At 39.9% G+C, this 27642-nt stretch overlaps 2 protein-coding genes across 2 annotated transcripts; one reads left to right on the top strand and one right to left on the bottom strand.

Moving 5' to 3' along the window:
* Positions 1-1115: 1115 nt before the first annotated feature.
* On the bottom strand, positions 1116-16193 carry LOC129729631 (GATA zinc finger domain-containing protein 10). Its single transcript, XM_055688349.1, has 3 exons — positions 15637-16193; positions 15225-15471; positions 1116-1807 (listed from the first exon to the last, which is right to left on the bottom strand). The coding sequence occupies exons 1-3, from the start codon at positions 15651-15653 to the stop codon at positions 1658-1660; spliced, it is 414 nt and encodes a 137-aa protein (XP_055544324.1). The 5' UTR covers positions 15654-16193; the 3' UTR covers positions 1116-1657.
* Positions 16194-19390: 3197 nt separating this feature from the next.
* LOC129729864 (DNA topoisomerase 2) lies at positions 19391-26557 on the top strand. The gene is made up of 6 exons (XM_055688730.1): positions 19391-19784; positions 20993-23549; positions 23620-25061; positions 25125-25244; positions 25312-25629; positions 25694-26557. The coding sequence occupies exons 1-6, from the start codon at positions 19770-19772 to the stop codon at positions 25769-25771; spliced, it is 4530 nt and encodes a 1509-aa protein (XP_055544705.1). The 5' UTR covers positions 19391-19769; the 3' UTR covers positions 25772-26557.
* Positions 26558-27642: the final 1085 nt, after the last annotated feature.

Genomic DNA, 27642 nt, shown 5'->3' with positions numbered 1-27642 from the left:
ACAGGGGCTGGCTAACGCCGAGTACGCACACGGATGGAAAGTGGAACGAAAAGAGCGAAAAAACTGGCTCACTGGTCGTCTGAATGCAGGCAATCCACTCGTGAGCTGATCAGAAGAGTTTGTTCTTTAAAAGAACAAAGTCTGTTGATCGCTCTCAAAAGAACTGGCTCTTCACGAGTTGGTCCATCGACCTGAGTTAAAACCTTTATTCAGTCTAAACCACGATATAAAAAGCCACCAAATTTGATAACTAACTATATAACTATAACTATTATATGTGTATTATTCTATCCGATAGTGACTGATTTGTAGCTGTTCCTGTACTTCAATACAAAACTTCCTTCTACTCCCTAGCTGCAAAAGGATCAATTCATCTCGTTAAAAGAGATTGCAATGTTTCCTGTTCAGCCAAGCTTGGTAGTTATCCTTTTTCAATAGTAACATGCTGGTATAAAAAATTGGGCAATGTCTTTGAATATTGTGCTTATATCAATTTAAATCTTATGCCGCAACAGGTTTAGCTACAAGTTTGCATAGAAACACATGCAAAAAGCATGTAGCTAATAGAAACCGGAAAAATCGAGCTAATTTTCCCGATCACTGCCGAGTTTTCATACAAACATTAATATAACATGTATCTCGAAGAAAACTGAAAACCGCGGTACGCTCTGATTTCTGAACAATTCTACCATGTTGCGATACCAAGAGAGAGAGGTATAGTAGCAAAAGCAAACACAAAGGTACCTTAGGTTTAGGACAGTTATTGTTTGCGTATTACATAGTTGATCAAACCATAGGGTATTTCGAATTTAGTGTTTGTTTGGAAAAACTGCCTGTGATTATACCAAAATAGATCAGTCGAGTAAAGTGACTCTCGATTTGTTTTATGTCATAGGACTATGTCTTCTTATATTTGAACAGAAAGTTGTCTGTTAAAGTTCTCAAAAGTTGTCTGTTAAAGTTCAATCTTTCCTTAGACTTCATGTTCGACACCTCCTCAAAATGAATACAATTTTTAGTTGTCTGTTTTATTACTGTGCATAGCGATTTCGGCGATAAACTACAGACAAAAACCATTCCTTCTTTCAATTCCATTGTCAAAAACAGCTGAGCTGTTAGACTGTTTGACCCATGCTATTTATTATATTTTCAATTCATCCGTAGTTTTATGTTACAAAGATGCGCGGGAGTTGAAAATAAAAAAAAAAAAAACAAACAAATAAAAAACAATCTTTTTTATTGTTTTGCAGTATTCACAATTACTTTGTTTGTTTTCCATATAATTTGCAATAAAATGACATATCCTGGTATGGGGCATATCTCGCAAACAAAGATTTTTGCTATTTCTTCTACCAGCTATTTCTCGATTTAGAGATAACTGATTTCCGATTGTTAACATAATATAGCCAAGTTAAATCCCCTTATCCCGCAAGAATAATACCACAATAAGGAAAGCTGTTTTTGGCGAATAAAAATGAAACTTTGTGTGGGTTTGAATATGTTGCTTGAATGCGGCGACGAACGCTCTCATTTCCGTGTATCTGTTCGGTCTGATATATCTATATTATGTTTAATTCACCCCCTGCTGCGGGTTGAGACAGACGTAGTTCGACTTTTTTGCTTCCGGTTTATTGACATGCACTAGTGCGTTCCCAGTTCACTGATGACCGTGGGTGGAGATGTTGATCTTGTGTACCAACCGTCGGCCCCACCATGCTTCCAGATCGAACGGGGTGAAACTGGCCAACCGTGGCTCAGGTACACCCTTGTAGAATACTGGCGGGGTTTGACTTTTGTCTTGCATAATCTGTGGATAAAAGGAAAAGAAAATACAAAAAAATACAAAATATAATAATGCTAGAAAACAATCAACAGTCAAATAGTTCAAACATCTTTTTAGATATTGGTCTAGATAAATTTTCGAAAAAACCTCAGCCGAGTTGGCGCGAAATCCACCATTTAACAGGCGGAAAGCATGACTACGAGTTCGAAGCCTAAAAACAACTCCTATCCTGTGATGAGATGTCAGAACTATTTCGTGTAAATCCGTAGGCTCTACGGATTTCTACGGATTCATTCTTTTGGTAAATTTTCGATCAAAAGTAAAAATTTGTGTACATAGCCCTGGACGACAAAATGAAAAAAGTACACTCCAAAAGCTCCAGAAAAGGAAAGATCATAGCTATTTCCTAACCATTCCTATGAATTTTGGTGCCCCTAGCCATTACTCCCAGACGGTCTCGAGGTACGACGCTGGCCTAACAAGCCAGTCGTCGTGAGTTCGAGTCTCGGCTCGGGAGAAACTGTTAGTGTCAGTAGGATCGTAGCGCTAGCCCCGCAATTGTCCTGTACACACTGAACGGTGGGCTGCGAAGTCTGTGTATAAACAAACAGAAGGTCGAGTTCCGAATCGGAATGTAGCACCAAGGCTCTTTTTTCCTGTATGGACTTCCTCACTGCGACCAGAATCGTTGATCTATTGTGAGATATGCCCCGGTGTCTGCTGTATCCCGCACTTCTATTTTTAGCAATACCGCTATTGAGAAGTGGCATGCTTATTATTATTTTTGATCAGTGCTTGTGTGTAATGTACTTCCCCCCGTTTTACACGCTTACTGTTCTTCTATACCGAACCTCCTCCCTCCTGCCAAATATCGCCAATTATATTTCCCTGGAGAAGTTTCGTCATGCGTCCTTCTGGCCAGTTTTATTGATAAGAGGGACTTATTTTTTTGTTAAGAGGAAGTCACGCAAAGGTATTATATAATTCAGCGTAAAGGAAGGGTAAGTGGTGGGGAGCCTGAGAATAAACTCATACTTAAAGTCCTTTTTAACATCGAATGGCCTGATTCTACTGAGATACGAACCCACGACCATCCGCTTGACAAAGCGGACTCTGTAACCTTGCGGCTACGCAGCTCCCCATCACCCATCACCAAGGCTTTGCTTTGCTTTTAGCCATTACCAAAACGCGTCAACTTACGTGAGATTTCGCATAGTAATTGCTCGCCGGGTTCGTCGTTCAACGTTATGTTTACGAGAAAACTCATTCAAGTCTCTGAAAAAAAAGTTCGTGGCTAGGGACACCAAAATTTACAGCAATGGTTGAATAGCTACAATCTTTAATTTTTTTCGGTTTGAGCTTTTGGAGTGCACCTGTTTTGACGGAAGTACATACATAATTTTATTGTCTCTAACAACCATATTTTTTAAATGGGATCGAACCACAGGGAAATTTTCTTTAGTTTTATTAAATATTTTTCACCGGGTTAGTAAACTGAAAAAATCTGTAGATTTCTGCAAATATTTTCGAAAATTCGCTGATATCCGTAGATATGGATGAAAAAATGGATGAAATCTCATCGTGTTCGGTCGCAATTTTTATATCGCTGCATATTTTGAAATTCTTTTGTCGTTTTAAAATTAGTGTTAAGGTTGTCATATCGTGCGTTTTTAATAAAAAATATTTTCTCGATCAAATTTCAAACAAACAAAGTTAGAATCATCGCCACTTGTTCATTGTTCGTCCGATCCAACCGATAACGATGGCAAAGAAGCAGTTCAAAGAATGCCAGCGATATCAAACCGATAAGATGTGGTTTTTGGGAAGCCGTCTTCCGCAGCAGTCAGCAATGCTGCGGATTCAATCACCATGCCAACCGAGACATATTCGCTCAAGGAAAAGTTTCGTTCATTTGTTCTGATTGACGGTCTAAGCTGAACGGTCGCAGTATCAAATGGAAGATACACTAAAGTCGCTTTTTACGCGGGGGATACGTGCCGCGTAAAAAAAAACGCGTAAATTCCGGAATCCGCGTAAAAAACCGCGTAAATTTCGGAATCCGCGTAAAAAAACGCGTAAATTCCGGAATCCGCGTAAAAAACCCGCGAAAAAAAACCGCGTAAAAAGCGACCTTAGTGTACTTTAATCCCCTCACCACACCTGCCTCTATGGTGACATCAGCTGATTGGTCGGGCCAGCTGCAGCTGAGGCATTCCATGGAAAATAGGTAAAACAATGTTTTTCAGCATGCCATTTCCGACTTCGCTGAAACTTTTCACAGTTGTTCCTTTTTGATAGTGAGGTCATTTTATGATATCTGCTGTTCACGTAGGTTCGCGACTACTGTTTTAAATGGGCCTATCCAAAATCGTGACTGATGGATGAACATTTCTGTAGGTATCAGAAAAACGACTTGCTTGATAAATTTTCAACATTGTAATGTGTAGCTAGAAAATAACACTTAAAAAAAGGTCAGAGTGAAAATGTCAAAATATTCAAAAATTCATTATTTTTTCTCTGTTTTTCATTTTACTATCACCAAATTTTGACAAATAGTATTACGTATTGTCATCTGCAATATGTAGAAAAAAAAGATTTTTAATACACTAAATTCTTTTTTTACGCGATTGTTTTTTACGTGATTGTATTATAAACGTTTTTTTTTACACGAGATGTATAATTCTATCAAAACGACGTGGTCTTTTTTACACGATTTATTCTAAATTGCGCGCAATTCTTTTTTTGCGCGGAGGCATAAATCGCGTAAATAGAGAATGCAATGTAAAGGTACTTTTTGAGGTACACTAAGGTCGTTTTTTACGCGTTCCAAATTTGTATGGGCCCACGTAAAAAACGACTTTTTTGAGTTGCAAATATAACAAAGAAAACCGTCCTAAAACGTTTAAACCTCGTTTGAATATGATAGTGGCCAATCTAGAGACCAAAATTGTGAATTTTTTTGAAAACTAATATATGATCACTCGTGGCCTATAACGGAAAACGTGATTGAAATGAGGTCGATATCTTGTACCGTTTTCGAGTAATTGAGGAAAGCAACCCGCGTAAAGAAAACCGCGTAAAAACGACCTTGCTGTATATATTTTGTGACAATTTGGAAAATTTGGCACAGAAAACAATTTTTTCTTCGTGTATATATTTTTTCTAGAGCCGCAATTTTAAAACCTACAATTTTGCTGAAGACACCATTTCAATTAAACAAGCCGGTTTTCTGATATACATAATTTTATCTATCAGTAACTTTTTTGGTAGGCCATTTTGAAACAGCTGTCGTGAGTCAACATGAACAGCGGGTATCCTAAAATGACCTTATTATCAAAAAGGAAAAACTGTGAAAAATTTCAACGAAATAGGAAATGGTCGATCAGGATCGATTTGCGAAGTAGCTTAGAACGACTTAGCTGCTAGCCGATGCAGTCGATAGTTTGAGCAAAAAGTCGATAGTCTCGTCGAATCAAGTAGCAACGGCTGGGGGCAGAACGTACCAATCACAAATTCCCTTCGTGCATGGCCTAAGCCTGAGCTTGAGCTTGATTTATCACCACCGGTTGCCACTTCGTTACTGACCATGATCGACCGGAATTGCACATCGAGTTTATCAATTATTGCTTGAGATTTAGCTTTTCAATGTGCATCTCCAATGATCCCTGCATGCTGATCAGTACCGACGCCTGCCAGTCCAGAACGTAGATCAAAGGAAGAAAGGAAAAAAAAATTAGTTCGATACTTGTTGCTACTAGAGAACCGGATATACTTCTGCACACTCCACAAGCACCACGGGTATGGAGGAGATTTTTGTTAGTGTGTTTGTCGCATTCCTTTCCGCGATTTCACCGTATGCAGCACCGCGTCTATAATTCTATCGATTGCGAGAGAGCGACGACGCGCGCGTTCGTCTACACAACCCAACCCCTCCCTTCGTGCATGGCCTAAGCCTGGTGCAAAACGCTTCCGTGTAGAGCAATACGATTCGTCACCTTTGGTAACGGATCGTGGCACAAGCACAGTTGACCTCAGTGATCTGTGTATTGAATTAATTGTACCCGTTCCGAAGCCTTCCAAGTTTTAGCGTAGAAGATTGTAGCTCACTGTTTACATACATCCTTACCGCTGGAACTGATTTGTATAATATCCATACGAAAATGTTTCGAATATGTCTTTCGTAATACGAAATTGGTCTAGACCCATCGTGGCAACAACGTGCGATGACGGCGTCAACTTGGCTGGATGGGCTAATATTCAGAGAATTTGTGAACCAAGCAAAACACTCTAGCGTCATGCGTTATTCCAGTGAGCAACGATCTTCTGAGGCTTCAAACACCGGTCAGCAAACCAATCAACATCCACCGCTACCTGGGATGCACCTGTGAAAGACGTGTAGAAGAGCCCTACCCACCCGAAACAGTCGCGTCACTCATCGATATATCGCCCCCCTACCTGGGATGCACCTGTGAAAGACGTGTAGAAGAGCCCTACCCACCCGAAACAGTCGCGTCACTCATCGATATATCAGCATATTACCAAAACGTCAGAGGATTGCGTACCAAAACGAACGAGTTACGATTGGCACTATTAGGCTGCGATTACGACGTTTTTGTACTGACTGAAACTTGGCTCCGACCGGACATCGTTAATAGCGAACTGTCATCAGACTGCCACATCTTTCGTTGCGATCGAAGTGGCTTCACGAGCGAACTTTTGAGAGGCGGTGGTGTATTTATCGCCGTCAAAGCAGTCCATCAATGTAATGCAGTTTCGGTGAACAATTGCGATCAACAACTTGAGCAGTCTATCGTTCGCATTGAATTAGCACACCGTTCTTTGTATGTTATAGGAATATATCTTAGATCTTTGTCTAGTCCGGACAACTATATTGCACACACTGATGCTATCCAGAATGAATGCGATAACACGACAAACGATTATATCGTCCAACCTTTAGGTCACTATAACCTCCCCGAGCTTTGTTGGCACTTTGACGACGATATAGTATTGTTTATTGTATAAAAATCATATGACTACACATGGTATTAATGATCTAATGTAAAATTCAATAACTATCACAAGCTGCTGCGAATGCGCTGACGGAAGGTTTTCGTTGAAACATTAAAATCGAACAAGTGGTACACGTCTTGGAATCGTCTGCTCAAACCGAGCCTTTGGCATCCCTATACCGAGTAACAGTGAATGACAATGAACTCATGTCCTGGGCTCAAATTAATTTGTGCCCACTGTCAGCAGTAAGATAAAGATGTATGAAAAGAAGCGATGACATGCTATATCGTTTTTACATTTGTTGAGATGTTATCCCTTGAAACATGTCGTGATGCCAAAAGGGTGGCTCAAACTAATCATCGCCATATACATACAGTGTTGTCGTAACCATTGTCTAGACCTTAGAATGCGTTGAGATGCGTATATTTGAAGTTGAACAAGTAATGCGGGACTGTTAATCTCGAATTGCAAAATTTTGGCTCCAAAAACTGCTTGGTTAGCATTTCGATGGTCGGTTAATGTTTCGATTCGAATCAAATACACAACGGTCTCTATAGGAAGGCACGACGTCCAGGGAAGATTACGTAACGCACATCGGACAAACTTTTACTGAACAGATTCAATCCTGGAGATCCACATCTCTTCATATGGCGACCATACACTCGAAACGAATTCAAGAATAGATCTGACTAGAGAACAGTACAAAGCGCGTAGGCACAATGGATCGGTGAAATCAGCTGCAACTTTCGAAATAAAGCTCAACTGGCGGTTGGCCTTCTCTACAATAGATGAGTATAATAGCCTTCAAAATGCAGGCCAGCTGGTGATCTAACAGAACACCTAGATCCCTAATTTGGACGACATGATTCAGAACGATTTCGTCGATGGAATAACTGAACAGAATAGGATTTTTCAAACGCCGATATGAGATAACACAGCATTTCGCTATACTAATTACAAGGTAGTTCATTAGGCTCCACTTGGTGCAGCTGTCCGCTTCGAGTTCACATACGACCAGAATTGTTTCGGGTTCATGCGTAAGTTGTTTTCTGCCTGATTCAGATGTCGCCTATGTAGCAGCCGATTGTAGCAGCGATATGCTCGACTTGCCTCATCAAATTGGTTTTTTGAGAATTGTTTTTTTTTTGTAGACAATATATCTTTAGCATTTTCGAACGGTTTCGTTTCAAACTCCTTAATCGCGCATTAGACCAAGGTGTTTTACTGGTAGGTTTAAACGGAGGAACTACGTCAGAAAAAGAGCTATGCAATATGGCAGTAAAAGCACTAACAGCATAATCAACATTCACGCTTGTGTATATATCGGACCAATCCGTTTGGGTAAGTAATCTATTCAGGGCATCGAAATCAGTTTTACGGAAATCCAACTCGGGCGTGACGACGTCGTCGTCTTGAGCAGCAGCAGGGGGACACTCGAAGATTAACAAGAGAGCCGGATGATCGGAATCTAGTCTAACAACTGGTTCGAGAGCTTTTACAGCTGTACTGATAGTAGTGACGGAATCGGAAGTGTAAATCAAGAATTCGGTTCCTGGAGTTGCGAACTGCATTACGTTGACGTAAACGGCAAAACGACAAACCATCTAGTAATGTGCGACAAGCTGGTGTAAAATGCGATAAAAGTGGATCAATGAATAAGAAACCACCTGGAGCTGTGTTCCATTCGTCGCGAGGATGGGTAAAGTCGTCAAAGAGGATTATATCACCATGATCAGATCGGCTCGTGATTTCATCAACGGCAGCCAGATGCAGTCGAATATAGTCACAGTCTTTGCTATAGTTCGGTGGGATATAGGCCACACCGAGGAAAATAACCTTCTCCTTAATAGTTGTTTTTCAGCCATAAATTTTCGATTGTATGTCCGCTGGATAGATTGATAGAGGCAGCATTGATGTCACTTGATACGGCTATGAGAACTCCTCCACCACGTTGCCGAGAACTATTATGTGGACCACGATCGACACGAAATTGTAATCGTTGCTAAATAATTGACCAGAGGCAATGCAATTATCGAGCCATGTTTCAATAAAAATGTACGCTTCATACGAGAGCTCTAATGGACTTAGGAAAACTTCAGAAATTTTGGACTTTAATCCACGGACGTTTCGTTAGTAGATTCGGAAGAACTCAGTGGGGATATATTGTTGGTCCATTGCCATAGCAGCAGCGTTTATCACAGCCTTCGGGGTTTCGGGTTTAATTCAACTAGATTGCAGCCCATAGGATGCGATCGCATGGGTGAAAAATATCAGGACGGGGAAAGTTGGAAATGCACGGATACTTGCCTGGGATAGCAGGCTGGAAGACTCCTTCCGAACCTCCGAATACAGGGTCGGGATGACAGTGTAGGCAGGATACTATATCATTAATGCTTGTAGGGTCGTTAAAGGCGACTATAAATGGTTATCTACCCACGAACGCATCATCAGAGCGAGAAATTTCACTGACTGAATCAATGTTCGCTGCTGATCTTGTTTGGAGTAGCCTAAGGAATGCAAGTGGTTAACTACTCGACCAAGCGTACGTCAACTTTCCCGATTACGGAGAAAATTTGAGCGCACCACTTTCACGCCTAGAACTAGAAGAGCATCACAAACCTTTTATTTAAAAACCCGACACGCAATTTACTGGACCGGATCTCAACAAAGGATCAGAGTACGCCACGGAATTCGACTTCATGAGACGTGACACTAACTTGTTAAGCAATGAAATTTCAACAATCCACAACGACTGACCTCTGTAGATGAAACTGTGTCTGCCCCTATGATACCTTCTGAAGACTCGTCCCGTGTCACAAAAAAGACACATCCTCTTTTGCACGCAAACCTTGGTGGGGGTTACGTCACCTGCGCAACAAGCTCCGGAAAGCCCGTAACCGATTCTGCAGGGCCAGGTCCGTATTTCCTTCGGTACATGGAGTGTGAATACAGTAATCACCCGATTATATCTGTACCCGATTTTATCCGCCCCCGATTTTATCACATTTTTCACCCGATTGTATCATCATAAAACATTTCATTAAAAAAATGTCAGGGTGAACTGATTTTCTAATGCGCTTCAATATTTAAGATATTTTTCATAATTCTGTGTATCATTCTGGAGGCAGTTTACATTTAAAATTCAACCGATGCACAATGTTACATTTTGCTGTTATCGTGCGATAGTGATACAAATGTTTATTATAACCGTATAATATGTTCGGAGAAGTTTCAAAATATTTGAAAACGCATCTTTTGGTGTAGAAAGCTGGGTGATCAATCTTCCTAAAAGTGAGATAGAATATTTACTTTTTCATTAGATAAAGATAGACGCTTGGTGTCTTAGACAAAGTATTAGGTGATCTCAAAACAGAAAACTTTACAGAAGACATCATGTTCTATCTCTTACATATTGCAAGCAGCATAAAGTTTTCTATGAGAAGGCATTAAAAATCGTTATTCACATTTTAAGATTTTTCTGGTTGCAATATGTGAAAGATATCAGCATGCTGTCTTCGGCAAAGTTTAATGTTGTGAGAACATCTAGTATTTTGCTTATAGTACTGCGCTACAAAAAAGCAAGTAATTCATTTTACCAATTCAAACAAAAACATGAACGAATAAAAAACTTAATTGTAATTTATTTGCAACTTTACATCATTTTTTTCAGGTTTTTTTATTTTTTTAGGTTTGTTCAGAAGAGTTTTAGGCAACTGAATTATCTATCTAAAAAAATAGTGATGATCGATTTTTTATAGTCACTTTTTGTTTTTGATTTTTTTTTTCAGTACAGGATCTCAAATTGAATTTTTGAATATTTTTTATAAAAGCTCAGACAGTTTGCTCAAATTCATCCCTTGACAACTTTTCTTTATCTTTTGTCATTATTCAGATATATCGATTTATGAAAAAACAACTGCAGCTTTTTTCATATGTTTGTACAGATAAATTTTCCAAAAAAAAACTAAAATCGCTGATTTTACGTATTAAGTTATTGATTTAACATCTTTAATAAAAAAAAAATAAAATTTTAAAAATTTCCCGATTTTTTTTTTTTTTTTTTAAGGGGGGATTTGTTAGTAGCTTAAGTATTTATGATAAATATTAGTAAATAATGAGTATGTGTGTCCAATCACAAATGGTGACTTCTCAACACTGTTAGAAATTTGTAATTTTAATTGTTAGGATTTGTTTGCTTTCGCAATTAGGACTTATCATTCGTAGGGATTTAAACCTACTTGTCAGAAAAGGGGAAGTAAACTTACAACTAACTTAATTGCTAACTTATTGGCTATAAAGAGAGCTTATCGTAGCAATTGAGGATTGCAACGATTTTTGTCGAAAATTGTTAATAATTTTATTTGACATAGCTTCTAATGGTTCAACACCAGTAAGTCTATGTAATTCGAGTGTACCAAACCAAGGAGGACGCTTCAAAATCATTTTCAGAATTTTATTCTGAATCCTTTGGAGCGTTTTCTTCCTTGTTGAACAGCAACTTGACCAGATCGGTACAGCATAAAGCATTGCTGGTCTAAAAATTTGTTTGTAAATCAAAAGTTTGTTCTTTAAACAAAGTTTAGAATTCCTGTTAATGAGAGGATATAAACATCTCGTATATTTGATGCACTTGGCTTGTATACTCTCAATGTGCTCTTTGAAAATAAGTTTTTTATCATAAATTAGTCCCAAGTACTTAACCTTGTCGGACCAACTTAAAATAACCCCATTCATCTTGACAACGTGATTATTGTTTGGCTTGAGGAAAGAAGCCCTAGGCTTATGCGGAAAAATTATCATTTGAGTTTTAGAAGCATTGGGAGAGATTTTCCACTTTTGCAAGTAGGAAGAAAAAATATCTAAACTTTTCTGCAATCGACTGCATATGACACGAAGACTTTTTCCTTTTACGGAAATGCTTGTGTCATCGCAGAACAATGACTTTGTGCATCCTGGAGGCAAATCAGGAAGATCTGAAGTGAATATGTTGTACAGGACTGGACCCAAGACTGAACCTTGAGGTACACCTGCTCTGACAGGAAATCTATCAGATTTTGAATTCTGATAGACAACCTGCAGAGTTCGATCAGTAAGATAATTTTTTAAAATTTTGATGAGGAAAATTGGAAAATTAAAAGTTTGCAATTTCGCAATCAAACCTTCATGCCAAACACTGTCGAATGCTTTTTCTTATCTAAAAGAGCAGCTCCAGTGGAATAACCTTCAGATTTGTTAGCTCGTATCATATTAGTAACTCTGAGCAATTGATGAGTTGTGGAATGCCCATGGCGAAATCCAAACTGTTCATTTGCAAAAATTGAATTTTCGTTGATGTGTCACATCATTCTGTTAAGAATAACTCTCTCAAACAGTTTACTTATTGAAGAAAGCAAACTGATTGGTCGATAACTTGAAACTTCAGCTGGATTCTATTTCCCGATTTTATCACTTTCCCTATTTTATCACGCCAAAAATCATCAGGGTGAGATATAATCGGGTGATCAGTGTATTCGAATCTTCTGACGACGACCTATGCAACGTACGATACTAGGCTGCAATCAGATCTGAAGTTGAAGCCGTCATGATTTTGGGCTTCAATTAGGAGCCAGAAACTGTCGAAACGCATTCCACCGAGCGGATGTTATGCAAGCACAGTCAAGGAAGCTGCTAAACCTCTTGGCCGACTGTTTTCAAAAGACTTTTCCGAACCATCCCGCTTCCAATCCGGAAACATTTCGGCTTACACCATCGTGCGAAGTGCATTTTCCTGAATTTTGCTTTTATAACAGGGACGTTTTTTAAGCACTGAACAATCTAGATGCTACAAAAGGGCCTGGCGTTAAAGGACTAGCTACACCGTTAGCGATAATCTTTAATGGTTCCCTCGCTTGTGGAAAACTGCCAAGATGATGCCAATCCACAAATCAGGAAGCATATATCGTTAAAAACTATAGTGGAATATCGTTACTTTGCTGTCTAGGCGAAATCTTTGAAACAGTCGGCCACCGTTTCCTGGACAGTGCCGCTCACCCAAGATTCAGAAAGTTTCAGCATGGTTTTCTAGCACCTCGTTCAACTACGACCAATCTAATGGATTATACGAACTGGATGGATTATGCCAAGTAGATTCGATTTATGTAGATTTTTCGAAAGCTATTGATATGGTTTCACACACTCTAACAACCGAATGAATGCTACATTTCGACTTTCCATGCTGAATAGTTGAATGGCCGAAATCGTACCTTACTGGAAGAAAAGTTTTTGTCCAAGTACATTATGAAGTCTTTGTAACATTCGTTGTCACATCTGGTGTACACCAAGGGAGCATCCTCTGGCCTCTCATCTTTATCCTGTGTATAAACGACCGCGGTAACATCAGGAACGCTATTTTTCGCAGACGACCTTAAAATCTTCTGAGTACACTAAGGTCGCTTTTTACGCGAGTTTTTAGGCGGCTTTTTTTACGTGGATTCCGGAATTTACGCGGTTTTTTTACGCGGATTCCGGAATTTACGCGGTATTTTTTTTTGCGCGGATTTCAGTTTCCCTTCACTCGGAATGCAGAATTAACGCCGGTTTTTTTTACGCGGATTCCGGAATTTACGCGATTTTTTTTTACGCGGCACGTATCCCCCGTGTAAAAAGCGGCTTTAGTGTAATTTTATCCGTTCTGGATTGTACATCCCTGCAAGCTAACATCGACAAACTCCTGTTGTGGTGTAACGAGACTGGGATTAACGTGATCATGAAGATAGCAAAATTACCTCCTTCATGCGTCACCAAACTGCGGTGGAATTTAATCATAAGATTGATTCGATCACTCTTGAGGTCTTACAATAGATAGCAAGCTAAGATTCGTTTAGCATTCAAGGCGTCCTCCGTACAGGGATTCATCCGTCGCCAAGCAGCATTCAGCAGATGTGTATGCTCTTAAATCACTGTACTGTGCGTTAGTACGTAGTATTAGTACGGCACCGTTCTGGACACGGCATGGTCTGACGTTAGAACGAGTACAGAAGCATTTCATACGATTCGCAGTTCGTCAGCTCACATGGGCCAACCCAATGAAATAGCCACCGTACCTATCACGCAGCTTGTTGATTGGGTTGAAAGCTTCGTCCGACAATCGTTCTTTGTTACAAAGAACGTGTGTTTTTGACATTCTCACTGGCCGTATTGATTGTCCAGCTTTACTCCAAAGCATCAACATCAACGTCCCATGTCGTATTCTTCGATACCATGATGTGCTATGGCTCCCAGCAAACAGAACAAACCAAGGATCAACAGTCCATTTAACGCATTCACTCGTGCTTTCAACGCTGTTTATGACTATTTCGATTTCTGAATTAGTTAAGATGTTTTTGTTAATAGAATTAGGCTGCATGGGCAACAGTCTGTACGAAATTTTCGAAGACGACGTGTTCGACGCAGACGCATGAATCATTAAGTGTACCAAGCAAACAAATCGGTGGATGTAGTCTAGCATGTCAGGTGAAAGTGCTAGATTTCGCAAAGTACGTTTAGGCAAGGTAGACCCCGCACTTGTTGGATGTCAGTTGTCGACAAGGATGCCCCCATGGATGTTTTCAGCCAATAGTGAACCAGAAACCTTCTCTCTGTTCTAATACTACTCTCTTTTAAACTGCACTACAACGAAATCAACTCTGGAGCTTATCGACAACTCGGAATCATGTTCAAGATAGCCAACAGATAATCAGTCTACACTGAACGCTGTTGGCTGTTAGAAATGCAGAGTTAGTGGGACAAAGACGTTGTGAGGCTCAAGCTTTATTCATAGGTAAAGTGCTTCTAGATAAGATCGATGCCTCGGAAATTCTCGAACACCTAGACATATATGCCCCCGAACGATTTCACAGCCCAGGTCCCTGCTTAGCCTGATCCAACGTCATGTACAATATGGTCAGTTCGACCCAATACGCTTCATGCAGGCCAACTTAAATACGGGTTCAGGTTTGTTCGACTTTCATGTTAGTGGAACAGACTTCGTGTTCGTAGATAGAATTCTGTGATCGTTTATTAACTTTGTGTTAGTTTTAAGTTATTCAGTAGGACAAATAGATTGTCTGATGAATTTTCAATAAGTTGTGAACATATAATTTCCTAAATTGCCTTCAAATCAAATGATGTGAAGTGTAGAGGTAAATTATGCATACTGTTTAATAACCCTCTTGACTGTTGCTGCAACTAATTACAAGATCGAAACTGTTATCTAACGCTTGAATCGAAATAGCTGTTCATGGTCACGACAGACACGAAATAGGCATGTTTGCTGTGTTTCCCACTCTTGTAGCAGGTAAGTTGACATCGATAACAGCAGGTAAATCACATCGGACAAAGTACCAAAGTGTAGTTTGAACGAAAGCGAAAGTTGGTACAGATTCCTCGAGACATTTATAAGAATACTCACGCTATTCCATGCCTCGTTGATGTATCGTATCAGCTCGTCGTGCTGAGAATGCTGGAATTGACTTGGTGATTGCTGCACTAGCTGTTGTGATGGCTGCTGCTGCTGCTGCTGTTGGTGATGTTGATGTGGGCTAGTTTGCTGCTGCTGCTGCTGTTGCTGATGATACGAATGTGTTTGATAACTATCCCGAGGAAGCATTCCACCGGGTCGCCTCGACATTCCCGGGGACATCATCGGTCCTTGCCGTCTGCACGTAAACAAATGTAAACCCAAAACAAATCAAATGTATCATTTATAAACAAACAGCTCTAAAGTAAAATGGAACCTTCCCCCTTACTCCAACGAACAGCAAAGCTACACATATGCGGAAATGGGGGCATCGGTTTGAATACATTGAAGAAAAACCACTTACCCAATGCTTCGTTCCATTTTTTTTTCTAGCTGCACAAAACAACACAAATAAATGCAATGTCGAAAACGCAAATATCACCACGAAATGCAAAAACTACCCTAAGCGTGCTTCACGGAACCGTAACTGAGATTCCGTTCGTCAAAAACAAATCAAACCCTATATCAGAAAATTCACTTTTAGTCCACTTTTCGGGGTGCGAAAAATGAAAATAAAACCCCCACTGCTTGTGCTGCTTGACTGCTGGTAGTGGCCTTTCCGAATTGCTTTTCTCTTTGTTATGACAGCAAATCGGAAAAACTTCTCGATTGCCTTCGGTTTCAAATAATAATGATGGCTAACGCAGCACCAGCGACGACCAGCAGTCGCGTTGGTAGTCGAAAGATTCTTATGCTGAAGATTTATGGAAAAATGTTTTTTTTTTCTCGAATGTCACGTATATGTCGTTGCCTGCTGCCCGCGGAGCAATCCGAACAGTACGCTAAAATATGTTGAGTGTTTTGGTTCAGTAAAACAGGAGAAGGAGAAGTGACAAAGGAAGGCGAAAAAATGAAAACTTGCGAAAACAGCACAGTAAACATCAAACTGCTAATCAGCTGTCAAAGCATCAGACCAACAGCCGCCCGTTGAACAGCGCGCTGTGGCGAAATGTAGTGCGGCAACAGTGCATATGCCCATGCAGCATAACTTGAATGCTACACTGAAACTAAGCAACCCAAGAATATGTTGGAAATCTGAATTTTTATTCTAAACATAAAAAACATGGTATTTTTATTGTAAGCCTGCAAACGGTTCTCGTCATTACCATGTTTTAACAACGTTCCTTGTTGTTGAATTTACCATGTAAAACATTAGGCCGTATGAATAAAATAGGTTACTCTGCACCTCCCGTAAGATTTGCACGGGATGAGTAAAACAAACGCTTTTATTCATACGGCTTATTATCAGTGACCGAGTCAGTGACTTCAAAATGTGATATGTAACCTCTTTTTCATGGTAAAAGTGACAAAAACAATGTTAAAATGTATTGTTCTGGACAATGATATTTAATGTAAAATTGATGCAATTACAACGAAAAAAGGCGCGTGCGAAAAAAACGTGCTTTTTTATTATCAAAGACAAAAACCATCAGTAATGCCGCTTGTGTTGATTTAATCAAACGTGCACACTAGGGTGGGACAAAAATAAATGTTAGCTCCCATGCACTTTTCGTGTTCCTTATGGGTCCCATAACAACTGTGTAACTTTTCAGATCGATCGGCAAATCGATTTGCACCCGATTTTTAAAGTTTCCATATGATTTTATATGGGAAAATCCACATTTTCAATACTTATTCTCTAGAGATGTCAAGTTGGTTTTTAAAAATATATCAATACATGATATTTGTAGGAAATTATCCAGGGAAAAACTCTCCTGAAAACCAAACACTGTTTTGCTGACAATGGTACATTCTTAACAGCTGGACAAATAATCAGTTACACTGGGGTCGTTTTTTACGCGGTTGATTGTACCGCATTTAAAAGATTAGATTAGATTTACTGATAATAAACTTATTTGGTACCGCTTGCGAATAATCTTTTAAATCGCGTAAAACTAATCCGCGTTATAGTAAATCAATCGCGTTTGAAAAAACGTATGAAAACAATCCGCGTAGAAAAAGACCTCAGTGTAAACTCTTATTGAATGTTTTAAACCCGGTTCCAATAGGGTGTTCTAATTTGAAAAAATACCTGTTTTTTCTTATACTCATCGATGACCGACCTTTTAGTAGGCACTAGGTATTTTTTCTTAAATCTCTATGGTTTTTCTTTGATTTGTAAATTGAAAAATTAGATTTTTTTTAAATTTTCACTAACTGGCAAGTAGTCCACAAAGTGACACATCTGCTGCTCGAAAATATAACCCTGACCGAGCACAAAGTGACATTAATACTGCTGGTCTGTGGAAATATAACCCTGGTTCACGTGTTATGACAGGGATGCCAAATGTGAAGACATACCTCAATTTCGAAGACATTAGAGCTCGTGTGAAGTAGTGGAAGCCTAATAGTCGGTTGATTACCCGCACTCGATTTGAGGTTTTCACTGGGATTTTTGCTAACTTTCAATGAGGGACCGTGTATACAGATTTCTTATGTGTGGAAACATTTTTTATGGAGTATGAAGTTATTTGAAAAATGACCTGGCACCCCTGTGTCATGATTTCTTGACGGCAGGGTTTGTCTTAAAATCACTTACAGTTGTTAAAATTCGAAATGGATTTTTTTTTAATAGTTCGGCTGTTTAAATTGAAAAGAAGTCAGTGAAATATGATTTTTTTTACATATCTTATCAAAAGAAAAAATAGTATACATACCCCTAAAACACCTAATTATACTTTTTATCCTAACCAGGAATCGAAAGAAGCTGCTGAACGTTATCGACAAAGTGGCAAAAAGGTAAAAAGTCGGAACAACGAGATGCGATGAATTACTGTTTGAGGAAAACAAAAAACTTTTTGACGGGTATAGGAGCCGTTCAATAATTACGTAAGCATATTTTTCCTGTTTTTCAAACCACCCTCCCTCCCTTGTAAGACATCGTAAGATTTTTCGATACCCACCCTCCCCCCTAGTAAGATCTTACTGACAGCATACATAGATTATTATTTAAGTCACAGATTAAGTTTTATCTTCCTGAAGCAAGCACAATACTTCGTTTCCTCTTCTGTCCTTAATTCAAGTTAATCGTCCTTCCGTAATTTTCTTGTTATGGATTTTACCGTCCACACTTTCATGAACATGGTTATTTGAACAGCTGCATTAACAATGTTTTTCTTACGTAAGATAATCAATTCACTGAATGAAATTTCGACAGGCAGTACGGAAGTACCAAAAAATTTATATCAGAAGAATCCGTGACACTTGGCAGTTCGCAAAATGGCCTATTACTATTTTTTGCGAGGGAATGTGCTATGAGTTATAACATCGAGTACAACATAGAAACGTCAAATCCAATGTTTTTGCTCTTTTTTGTCTTATTGCTTGTTTGCTGTATGAACGAAAATCTCGCTGTTCCTTTTATTTTCGAATGGAAGGCTCATATATAACTCGTGAAGAGTTTTTTTTTACTTTGATCACATCATTTTTTTGGATAAAAACCAAATCCATTGTGTCGACCGCGTCTACCTAAGAATCAAAAGGGCAGAGCCCCAACCGAAACAGTAAAACAATCCGACCGACATTGACGTTCTCGTATCAGGTTTGACGTTTTCGTTTCAGTTTTGACGTTTTTGTATCCTTGATGTTATACCACAGAGAACAGACATTCATGTTCATATAAAGAAATTTGAAAATCGTGTGTAAAAATTTGAATCAAAATACGTTAATACACTCACGACATCTGTCTTGTGGTGCCCCAGTTGCACTGCATAAATATTGCTGTATCGATATTTTATCGATATCAGTGCTAGGTTTGTAAGTGACAAAAGCGCCACATAGTGGGAGCATTACCACTTAGTGGTAAATGACGGTTGCAAGTTTTTACACATCTTTTCAAAAGAAGATGGACGTCTATTCTCTGTGGTTATACTCTGTCAAATGTACAGCGAAGCGAGGGATAGGAAAAGGCATTCTATCGATTTTTTGTTGAAGCTGGCAGCTTTGTAGAAGAACAACTGCTGCATGGGCACTCAAGAATATTTTAAATGTTTAGAGCCGTCCGCGATTCCGTTAGCCGCTCGCTTGACGGTAGATCGCCGCTATACCAATCATTTCGCTTGGAGACGGACAACGGCAGACAGTGCGCGAGTTTTGCTCTCGTATCTTTTAATGGCGGTATTTTGAGTGGAAATCGGACGCTCTCTCTTTTAATTTTTGCTTATTGCTGGACTGTTCAGTGATTGTCGCTGTCGTCTCTTCTGTGTAGCGGAAATAAAAAGGTTTTTCTTGTGGAAGTCGGTGCCCGAAAAAGTTCATTTTACTAGTTTTCATTAGTGCAAAACTTTCCTAACCAATCGGTGGAAGAATTTTAGTGCTGGCAATTAATCTGCAAGCTGCAAAACCAAGTGTAATTGCAAGAAGGGTTTTCCAGGATAGCTCTGAAATAGAATTTACCGAGTTCTTTTCCGATCTTGCCAGAGACTCTTGAAAAACAGTATGAGTGATATAAGGGTAAGTACAGTTTTTTTTCGCAAGATTAAATTGAAAGGGTTGAAAATAAAAGCTTTCCTATAAATCTAAGAGACGAGGCAACGTGCCGGCTGATGTTAGGAGAGGGAAGAGTATATTGCATCTTACCTTTGTGTTGCCCCGCTATTGCATTCCCTTTCACCTAACCGATAACCTACCTGTTAGGCTTTGAATCTAAAACCAGAACAGACAAAATACTATCATCACTCTTATTAAACATAAAACTTTTAAGAGTCAGGCATAGTAAAATTTTTTTGGTTCGTACTATTAGCTGCACATTGTCTGTAATTAAATTAGATCTTTAATTCTATGCTGTATGCTGCATCGAATGCAATTTTGCTGCCGAAACGTTCTTGCTGCGGCGGAATTTTCAAATGCCGCCATTTTTGTTCCATCTGCTTTCTTCGCCCAGTTCCCACCCCGAGATCGTTTATTGACTGACCGGGTAGTTTCTTGCCCTTTTGCTTACCTTGTTGCTCGATGTTGCTGATCGAAGCTTCTTGGAGCGTGGGCTTATGTTGTGCTTGCTTTGTTCTGTACGACGGCAGTGCTGCCATTTTTATCTGCAAATTTTATACCGTTTTTTTTATGTTTTTTAATATTGAAATCTGTACATTATGTAATGTGCATGATGCTAATAAAAAACGCTGCCTGTCGGTAGTAGGTTATGAAAAGTTTAGCACATTGAGTCAATCAGGTTCGAGCTTGTGCATGGCGTCACAATATAATATCTATATGTCAGTTCAATACCTTATGTTTGCTTCCATGGACTTTGATTAAATTATTCTCTAAAGGTAAAGCTTGTTAGAAACGCTTGTGACAATTTTTGTAAAAATTTACTTTGTTTAATGTATGTATGCATATATTTTGATCCTATTTAAATAAAATAAAGTTCAAACCAGTCGGTTCTTAAACACCACCTCTCAGTTTTTTCATGTAATCTCCAGTTATGCACCATGTTGTGTTTCAAATTCAAACTTTTGTTCAAATTTTCTTGCAAGTGTACCAACGCTACTGTGTTCCGTTTTCAATAATACCGAAGATACAAAAACGATTTTTTAATTGCTGTTATAAGACGACTTCACTTGTTTTTACTTTTTTTCATCAGCATAATTATTGAAAAACTAATACAAAGATGCTTTCAATTGCATTAGATTGTTTACTTACTAAATTTTCACATTTATTTACAGGCAGCTTTTGCTGCTCAACAGAATGGCGCCGGGAAAGCCCCCGTCACTCAGAGCCCCAAAATTGGAGGAAAATCCATCGAGAAGATCTACCAGAAGAAATCGCAACTGGAGCATATTCTGCTACGTCCGGACACTTACATTGGTTCAGTGGAGCAGTTGAAGGAAACAATGTGGGTGTATGATACAGAGGCGAATAAGATGGTCCAACGAGAAATCACTTTCGTCCCGGGTCTGTACAAGATTTTTGACGAAATCCTGGTTAATGCGGCAGACAACAAGCAACGGGATGCGAAAATGAGTGCGATCAAGATTGAAATCAACCAAGAGACCAACACAATCTCGATCTGGAACAATGGTCAGGGTATTCCAGTGGTGATGCACAAGGAGGAAAAGATGTATGTACCGACCATGATATTTGGACATCTTCTGACTTCCTCTAATTACAACGATGAAGAGGAAAAAGTTACCGGTGGTAGAAACGGCTACGGAGCTAAATTGTGTAACATCTTCAGTACTAAGTTCACGGTAGAAACTGCCACCCGGCAGTACAAAAAATGCTTTAAGCAAACCTGGGGAGACAACATGAGCAAGGCTACCGAGCCAAAGATAAAGGACGATTATACTGGAGATGATTACACCAAGATTACGTTTAGTCCGGATTTGAAGAAGTTCAAAATGGAGAAACTAGATGATGATATTGTTGGGTTGCTCTCACGTCGTGCATTTGATGTGGCAGCATCAACGCGTGGTGTCAGTGTTTTCTTAAACGGAAAGAAACTTCCGGTGAAGTCCTTCAAGGACTATATCGATTTGTACCTCAAGGATCAACAGGATGATATCGGTGGATCAGTGAAGGTTTGCTACGAAAATGTGAATGAACGTTGGGAAGTTGCAGTTACTCTATCCGATAGAGGTTTCCAGCAGGTTTCGTTCGTGAATTCGATCGCTACAACTAAGGGTGGTCGCCACGTGGATTATGTCACTGATATGATTGTCAAGCAGCTGATTGAGGTGCTGAAGAAAAAGAATAAGGGAGGTGTTAGCATCAAACCTTTCCAAGTAAAGAACCATATGTGGGTTTTCATTAATTGTTTGATTGTCAACCCGACGTTTGATTCGCAAACAAAGGAAAACATGACCTTGCAAAGTAAGAGTTTCGGATCCAAGTGCGTTCTGCCGGAAAAGTTTATCAATTCAATTGCAAAGAGTGGAATCGTTGAATCCGTCCTGCAATGGGCAAAGTTCAAGGCACAAACGGAATTGAGCAAAACTTCTGGTTCGAAGAAATCCAAAATTAAGGGTGTTCCTAAGCTCGAAGATGCTAACGACGCTGGTACGAAAAATTCACTTAATTGTACACTTATCCTCACTGAGGGAGATTCAGCCAAAACATTGGCGGTTTCGGGTTTGGGAGTAGTCGGTCGTGACACCTATGGGGTATTTCCGCTTCGTGGTAAACTGCTGAACGTACGTGAAGCGACCCATAAACAAATTTTAGAGAATGCTGAAATTAACAATCTCATCAAGATTATTGGCTTGCAGTACAAGAAAAAGTATCTTACGATTGACGATTTGAAGACCCTGCGTTACGGCAAGGTTATGATTATGACCGATCAAGATCAGGACGGGTCCCACATTAAGGGTCTTTTAATCAATTTTATCCATACTAATTGGCCGGAGTTGTTGAGACTACCCTTCCTTGAGGAGTTCATTACGCCGATTGTAAAAGCCACGAAGAAAAATGGGGAAGAATTGTCATTCTTCTCGTTACCGGAATTTGAAGAATGGAAATCTGAAACGGCCAATGCTCATACTTATAATATCAAATACTATAAGGGTTTGGGTACGTCAACTTCTAAGGAGGCGAAAGAATATTTTCAAAATATGGAACGCCATCGGATTCTGTTCAAGTATGATAACAGCACAGATGACGATGCAATTACAATGGCATTCGCTAAAAAGTGCATTGACCAGCGTAAGGAATGGCTTACAGGCCATATGGAGGAGAATCGTCACCGTAAGCAAGTTGGTCTCCCAGAACGCTATCTGTACACTAAAACTACACGAGCTATCAGTTACAAGGAGTTCATCAACCTGGAGTTGGTACTATTCTCCAATTCGGATAACGTTCGATCAATTCCGTGCATGGTGGATGGATTGAAGCCCGGTCAGCGTAAAGTTATGTTCACCTGCTTCAAACGTAACGACAAACGTGAGGTCAAGGTTGCGCAGTTAGCTGGATCTGTTGCAGAACAATCCGCTTACCATCATGGTGAACAGTCGCTGTGTGGAACGATTGTAAATTTGGCACAAAACTTCGTCGGCAGCAACAATATCAATCTCCTATACCCAGGCGGTCAATTTGGTACTCGTCTGTGTGGTGGCAAGGACAGTGCTAGTCCACGTTACATTTTCACAATGATGTCTCCATTAACACGACTTATTTTCCATCCGCTGGACGATCCATTGCTTGAGGCGCAGTACGAAGATAATCAGAAAATTGAACCTACCTGGTATCTACCGATTATTCCTATGGTGTTAGTCAATGGAAGTGAAGGTGAGAGGAAAATGGCTGTCTATATTTTAATAATAAGATAGTATATTAACATTTATCTATTATCTCGCAGGTATTGGTACTGGTTGGTCAACCAAAATTCCTAACCACAATCCGCGCGACTTGATCGCCAATGTGCGTCGTGTGCTCAACGGAGATGAGCCAAAAATTGTACACCCATGGTACAAAAACTTCCGTGGAACCATCGAGGCTGTCGGTCATCAGCGGTATCTTACTGTTGGTAACGTGGCTCTGCTAGACAATCAAAAGATTGAAATATCTGAATTGCCCATCGGTACCTGGACCCAGACGTACAAAGAAAATATACTGGAACCTCTACTGCACGGTTCAGACAAGCAGAAGGCAGTTATCACTGACTACAAGGAATACAACACGGATACAACAGTTCGGTTTGTGATTTCTTTCTTGCCAGGAGAATACGACAAGCTGTACGCGGAGGAAGGTGGGTTCCATAGAGTTTTCAAACTGACCTCTTCCATTGCAACATCCAGTATGCACGCATTTGATGATAAAAACTACTTGAAACGGTATGAACATGCCAACGATATTTTCAACGAATATTATAAACTTCGACTTGAATACTACGGTAAGCGTAAGGCGTATCTGGAAGGAATGTTGCAAGCCGAAGCTGACCGATTAACGGACCAGGCTCGTTTCATTGTGGAGAAATGTGACCGAACATTAGTTGTCGAAAATAAGAAACGTAAGGTGATGATAGATGAACTGATCAAGCGCGGTTATAGACCAGATCCCGTCAAAGAATGGAAGCGCAATGTCGCAAAAGAGGAGGAAGAAGAAGTAGAGGAGCCTGAACAAGAAGAAGAAGAGGTCGTGAAACCCGGAAAGCCTAAGAAGCTCGTTGATCCGGAAAAAGCCTTCCAGAAGCTAACAGATGTGAAGAAGTTCGACTATCTACTTGGAATGTCTATGTGGATGTTGACCGACGAAAGAAAGAACGAACTACTGAAGCAGCGAGACCACAAACTGTCCGAGTTAGCTGCGCTGAAAAACAAAACTAAGGAGATTTTATGGCTGGATGATTTGGACGCACTTTCAAAGAAGCTGGACGAGGTGGAAGAAAAGGAAAGGTTAGATGCTATCAACACGGAGAAGAAATTGAAGAGTGGCGGAACGGCTAAAGCAGGTGGTCGCGGCGGAGTTAAGTCTTTCGGAAAGAAATCGGCAATCGATGACACGAAACCTAGTGAAATTGGCGAGGAAATCAAGTTCAAACTTACGGATGACCTTATCAAGAAATACGAAAAAGCCGCTGCTCTTAGTACCGGAGCGACAAGAGTGAAAAAAGAGAAAAAAGAACCGGGCGAGGGTGGAGTTGAAGATGAGTTTGATGCGCTAGTTGAGGGCAAAAAACCAAAAGTAAAGAGAGAACCAAAAGCACCCAAAGAACCAAAGGTTAAAAAAGAAAAGAAAGAAAAAGATGGATTGAAACAAGCGAAACTAAACTTCGCTGGAAAGGGAGCCGGTAGAGGAAGAGTAAGTGAATGTTATAATTAACGATTTCAACCAAACCCTAAATATTTTTATTTTGTTCAACAGAAGAAGAAGGTCGCAGATTCTGATGAAGAAGATATAGATCTTTCTGACGTCAGTGACGACTTTGGAGCATCGGTGAACGTTCCAACTCGTGAAAAAACTGAAAGGCGAGCAGCTTCAAAGGTAATAAAGTAACGATCGATGTTTTCCTTGATATATTCTCAACCTTATACCCTTTTTTATTTGCCAGAAAATAAACTACTCGTTCAATGATGAAGACGAGGATGACAACTTTGATAAGTCGGACGACGAAATGTTCGATAACAATCCAGAAAAACGACACGGTGATGACGGTCCGGCCACTACTGGTACATTAGAAGATGAAAGTTTCTTCGAGGCGGACCAAGAGGTAGTTGATTTGGACAGCGAAGATTCCCCGGTGAAAGCCAAAAAGCCTGCCGCCAAGCGAAAATTGGGTCCCAAGAGTGACACTGCTAAAGCGCCAGCTACTAAACGTGGTCGTAAAAAAGACAGCACAGGTAGCAGCGACGAAGATAAGCCCAAAAAGGTGAGTTTAAGTGAATGCTTTTACAAGTTACAGAAAACAATTCCAAATCTCGACTACTTTTCAGAAACCTAAAAAGAAGGCTCCCGTTGAATCAGATGAAAGTGAACCCAACTACGATGATTCCGATTCCGATTTTGCGTAAGCCCAGTTATGTATAAGCACATATTTGTAAATCATTTTCTAAGCATCCGAAAGGTAAATAGCTTCCCGCATCCTTCGGGTCAGCGCGAACGTAGTCTTTGTGTGGCAACCATTTAGATAACTAAGCTAATTTGATCTGTCCTATTTGTTTCCGAACGTGAACAACAACTAAAATGTATTGGAATGTGAAGCCGAAATGATCTGCTTCAATATCGGAAACACAGATAATGAAGGATCTGATGTTATCGTTTAACATTATTGATTATTCTACCCTTCAACAGGAACAAATCACTTTTTATGACAGTAGAAATGTAACTTATTACTATGAACGACTAGAATGTAGATGTATTCACCCACGCATTAAAGTAAGTAATTTATACATTCACCTGTACAACTTGTTTTTTACAATTTGAAACATAATACTATCTACTGTGTGAAGAGTAAAAAATATGTGGCTCATATTTGTGTGAATGTTTGCGTGAGCGTAATATTTTGACAAAAATAATCTGTACAAGCATTTAATGTTGTATGAAAAATAACAAACATTGGTTTTAGAATTGATGAACACAAATTAAACTATTATGCATACTGTTAAATTTAATACAGTTATATCATTTCTGGTAAATTGCCCCGATGAAGTAATACGCGCCTGAAGTTGTGATGTTTGATGAGCAAAAAAAAGGAACGAGTGTGAAAACTATCGTATTTCTGCTGTACCGTTTTATTTTACCTTTAAAGGGAATTGTTTTAAGCCTTTTTCGTAACAAGAATTGTAGATAACAATGTAGTTGTGGTTTTGACGAATCAGTATCACAGCCCCTACCTACCTACCTATTTATTTTCCTTGTGTGACAACTGTACTCTCCCAGATGGTCTCGAGGTACGATGCTGGCCTAACAAGCCAGTCGTCGTAAGTTCGAGTCTCGGCTCGGGAGAGACTGTTAGTGTCAGTAGCGCTAGCCCCGCAATTGTCCTGTACACTAAACAGTCGGCTGCGAAGTCTGTGTATAAATATAATTAGAAGGTCGAGTTTCGAATCGAAATGCAGCATCAAACGCTTTGCTTTGACAACTGTACACTTGGTGATTGTCAGGTTCCAAGTCAGTTGAAAAGTGCTGGCGATCAAATAATCCACGATCCAGAAGAGCCGATGATCTGGATCAAGAGCTGGAGGCTCAGATTCGGTGGAAACAGTGTGTCTATGATGATGGAGAAGCTGGAAAGGCCATGAGAATTATATTTCGTAGACTCGTAGACAGACTATGAAGATGACGTTGAATTGGGAAGGTTCTTGGATCGCTGTTATTTCGAAGTGAAGAGAAGTTGTGAACACTGGCTTAAGAGCGCTGTCCACGATCTGCATGTGCTTCGAAAAGACAAATTACTGCCTGGAAATGGATACAAAAATGGGATTCTGGGATTTCAAAAGAACTATATACCGATGGTGATGAGCTTGGAAGCCCCAGGACAGGCAGATGCCATGAAGGCCAAAATCTTTCAGAGCGTGAAGGCAAGGCATGGACCGCGGAGCAGTAGTAACGGAGGAGTTTTCTACACTGAAGGAGCACAGCAGTAATGGCACCGCAAGGACGACAGAAAGGACGAGAGCAGTTCGGCAGTGGTTAACGTGGACCAAGATGAGTTGTAATTTTTAAAATGTTTCCCAACAGCCGAGGACGTTTCCGGCCAGTAAAGTCGTTCCTATATTCGGTGTGTAGGTAAAGGGTTTTCAACCCCTCCCCAGTCTGCTCGCGCTGATGAAATGCCTTGTTCTAGCAAACTTCGATCCTCGGACCTCCACATCTGCTACCAAAAGTAGGCGGCATGAACACTTCCATCGACGAATATTTGCTCGCTTTCTCGGATGAATGC

The sequence above is a fragment of the Wyeomyia smithii genome, chromosome 3 (genome assembly GCF_029784165.1).
Source record: "Wyeomyia smithii strain HCP4-BCI-WySm-NY-G18 chromosome 3, ASM2978416v1, whole genome shotgun sequence".
NCBI classification, from domain to species: Eukaryota; Metazoa; Arthropoda; class Insecta; order Diptera; family Culicidae; genus Wyeomyia; species Wyeomyia smithii.
Note: the sequence above shows the minus strand (reverse complement) of the source record. Positions and strands in the feature narration are given on the sequence as shown.

Excerpts from the sequence above, each read along its gene's own strand:
- LOC129729631 (XM_055688349.1), bottom strand. Across the intron at positions 1,808-15,224 it reads TCAACGAGGCATGGAATAGC|ATTATGCAAGACAAAAGTCA; the intron begins GTGAGTATTCTT and ends TTTTATCCACAG.
- LOC129729864 (XM_055688730.1), top strand. Across the intron at positions 25,245-25,311 it reads AAAGGCGAGCAGCTTCAAAG|AAAATAAACTACTCGTTCAA; the intron begins GTAATAAAGTAA and ends TTTATTTGCCAG. Across the intron at positions 25,630-25,693 it reads ACGAAGATAAGCCCAAAAAG|AAACCTAAAAAGAAGGCTCC; the intron begins GTGAGTTTAAGT and ends ACTACTTTTCAG.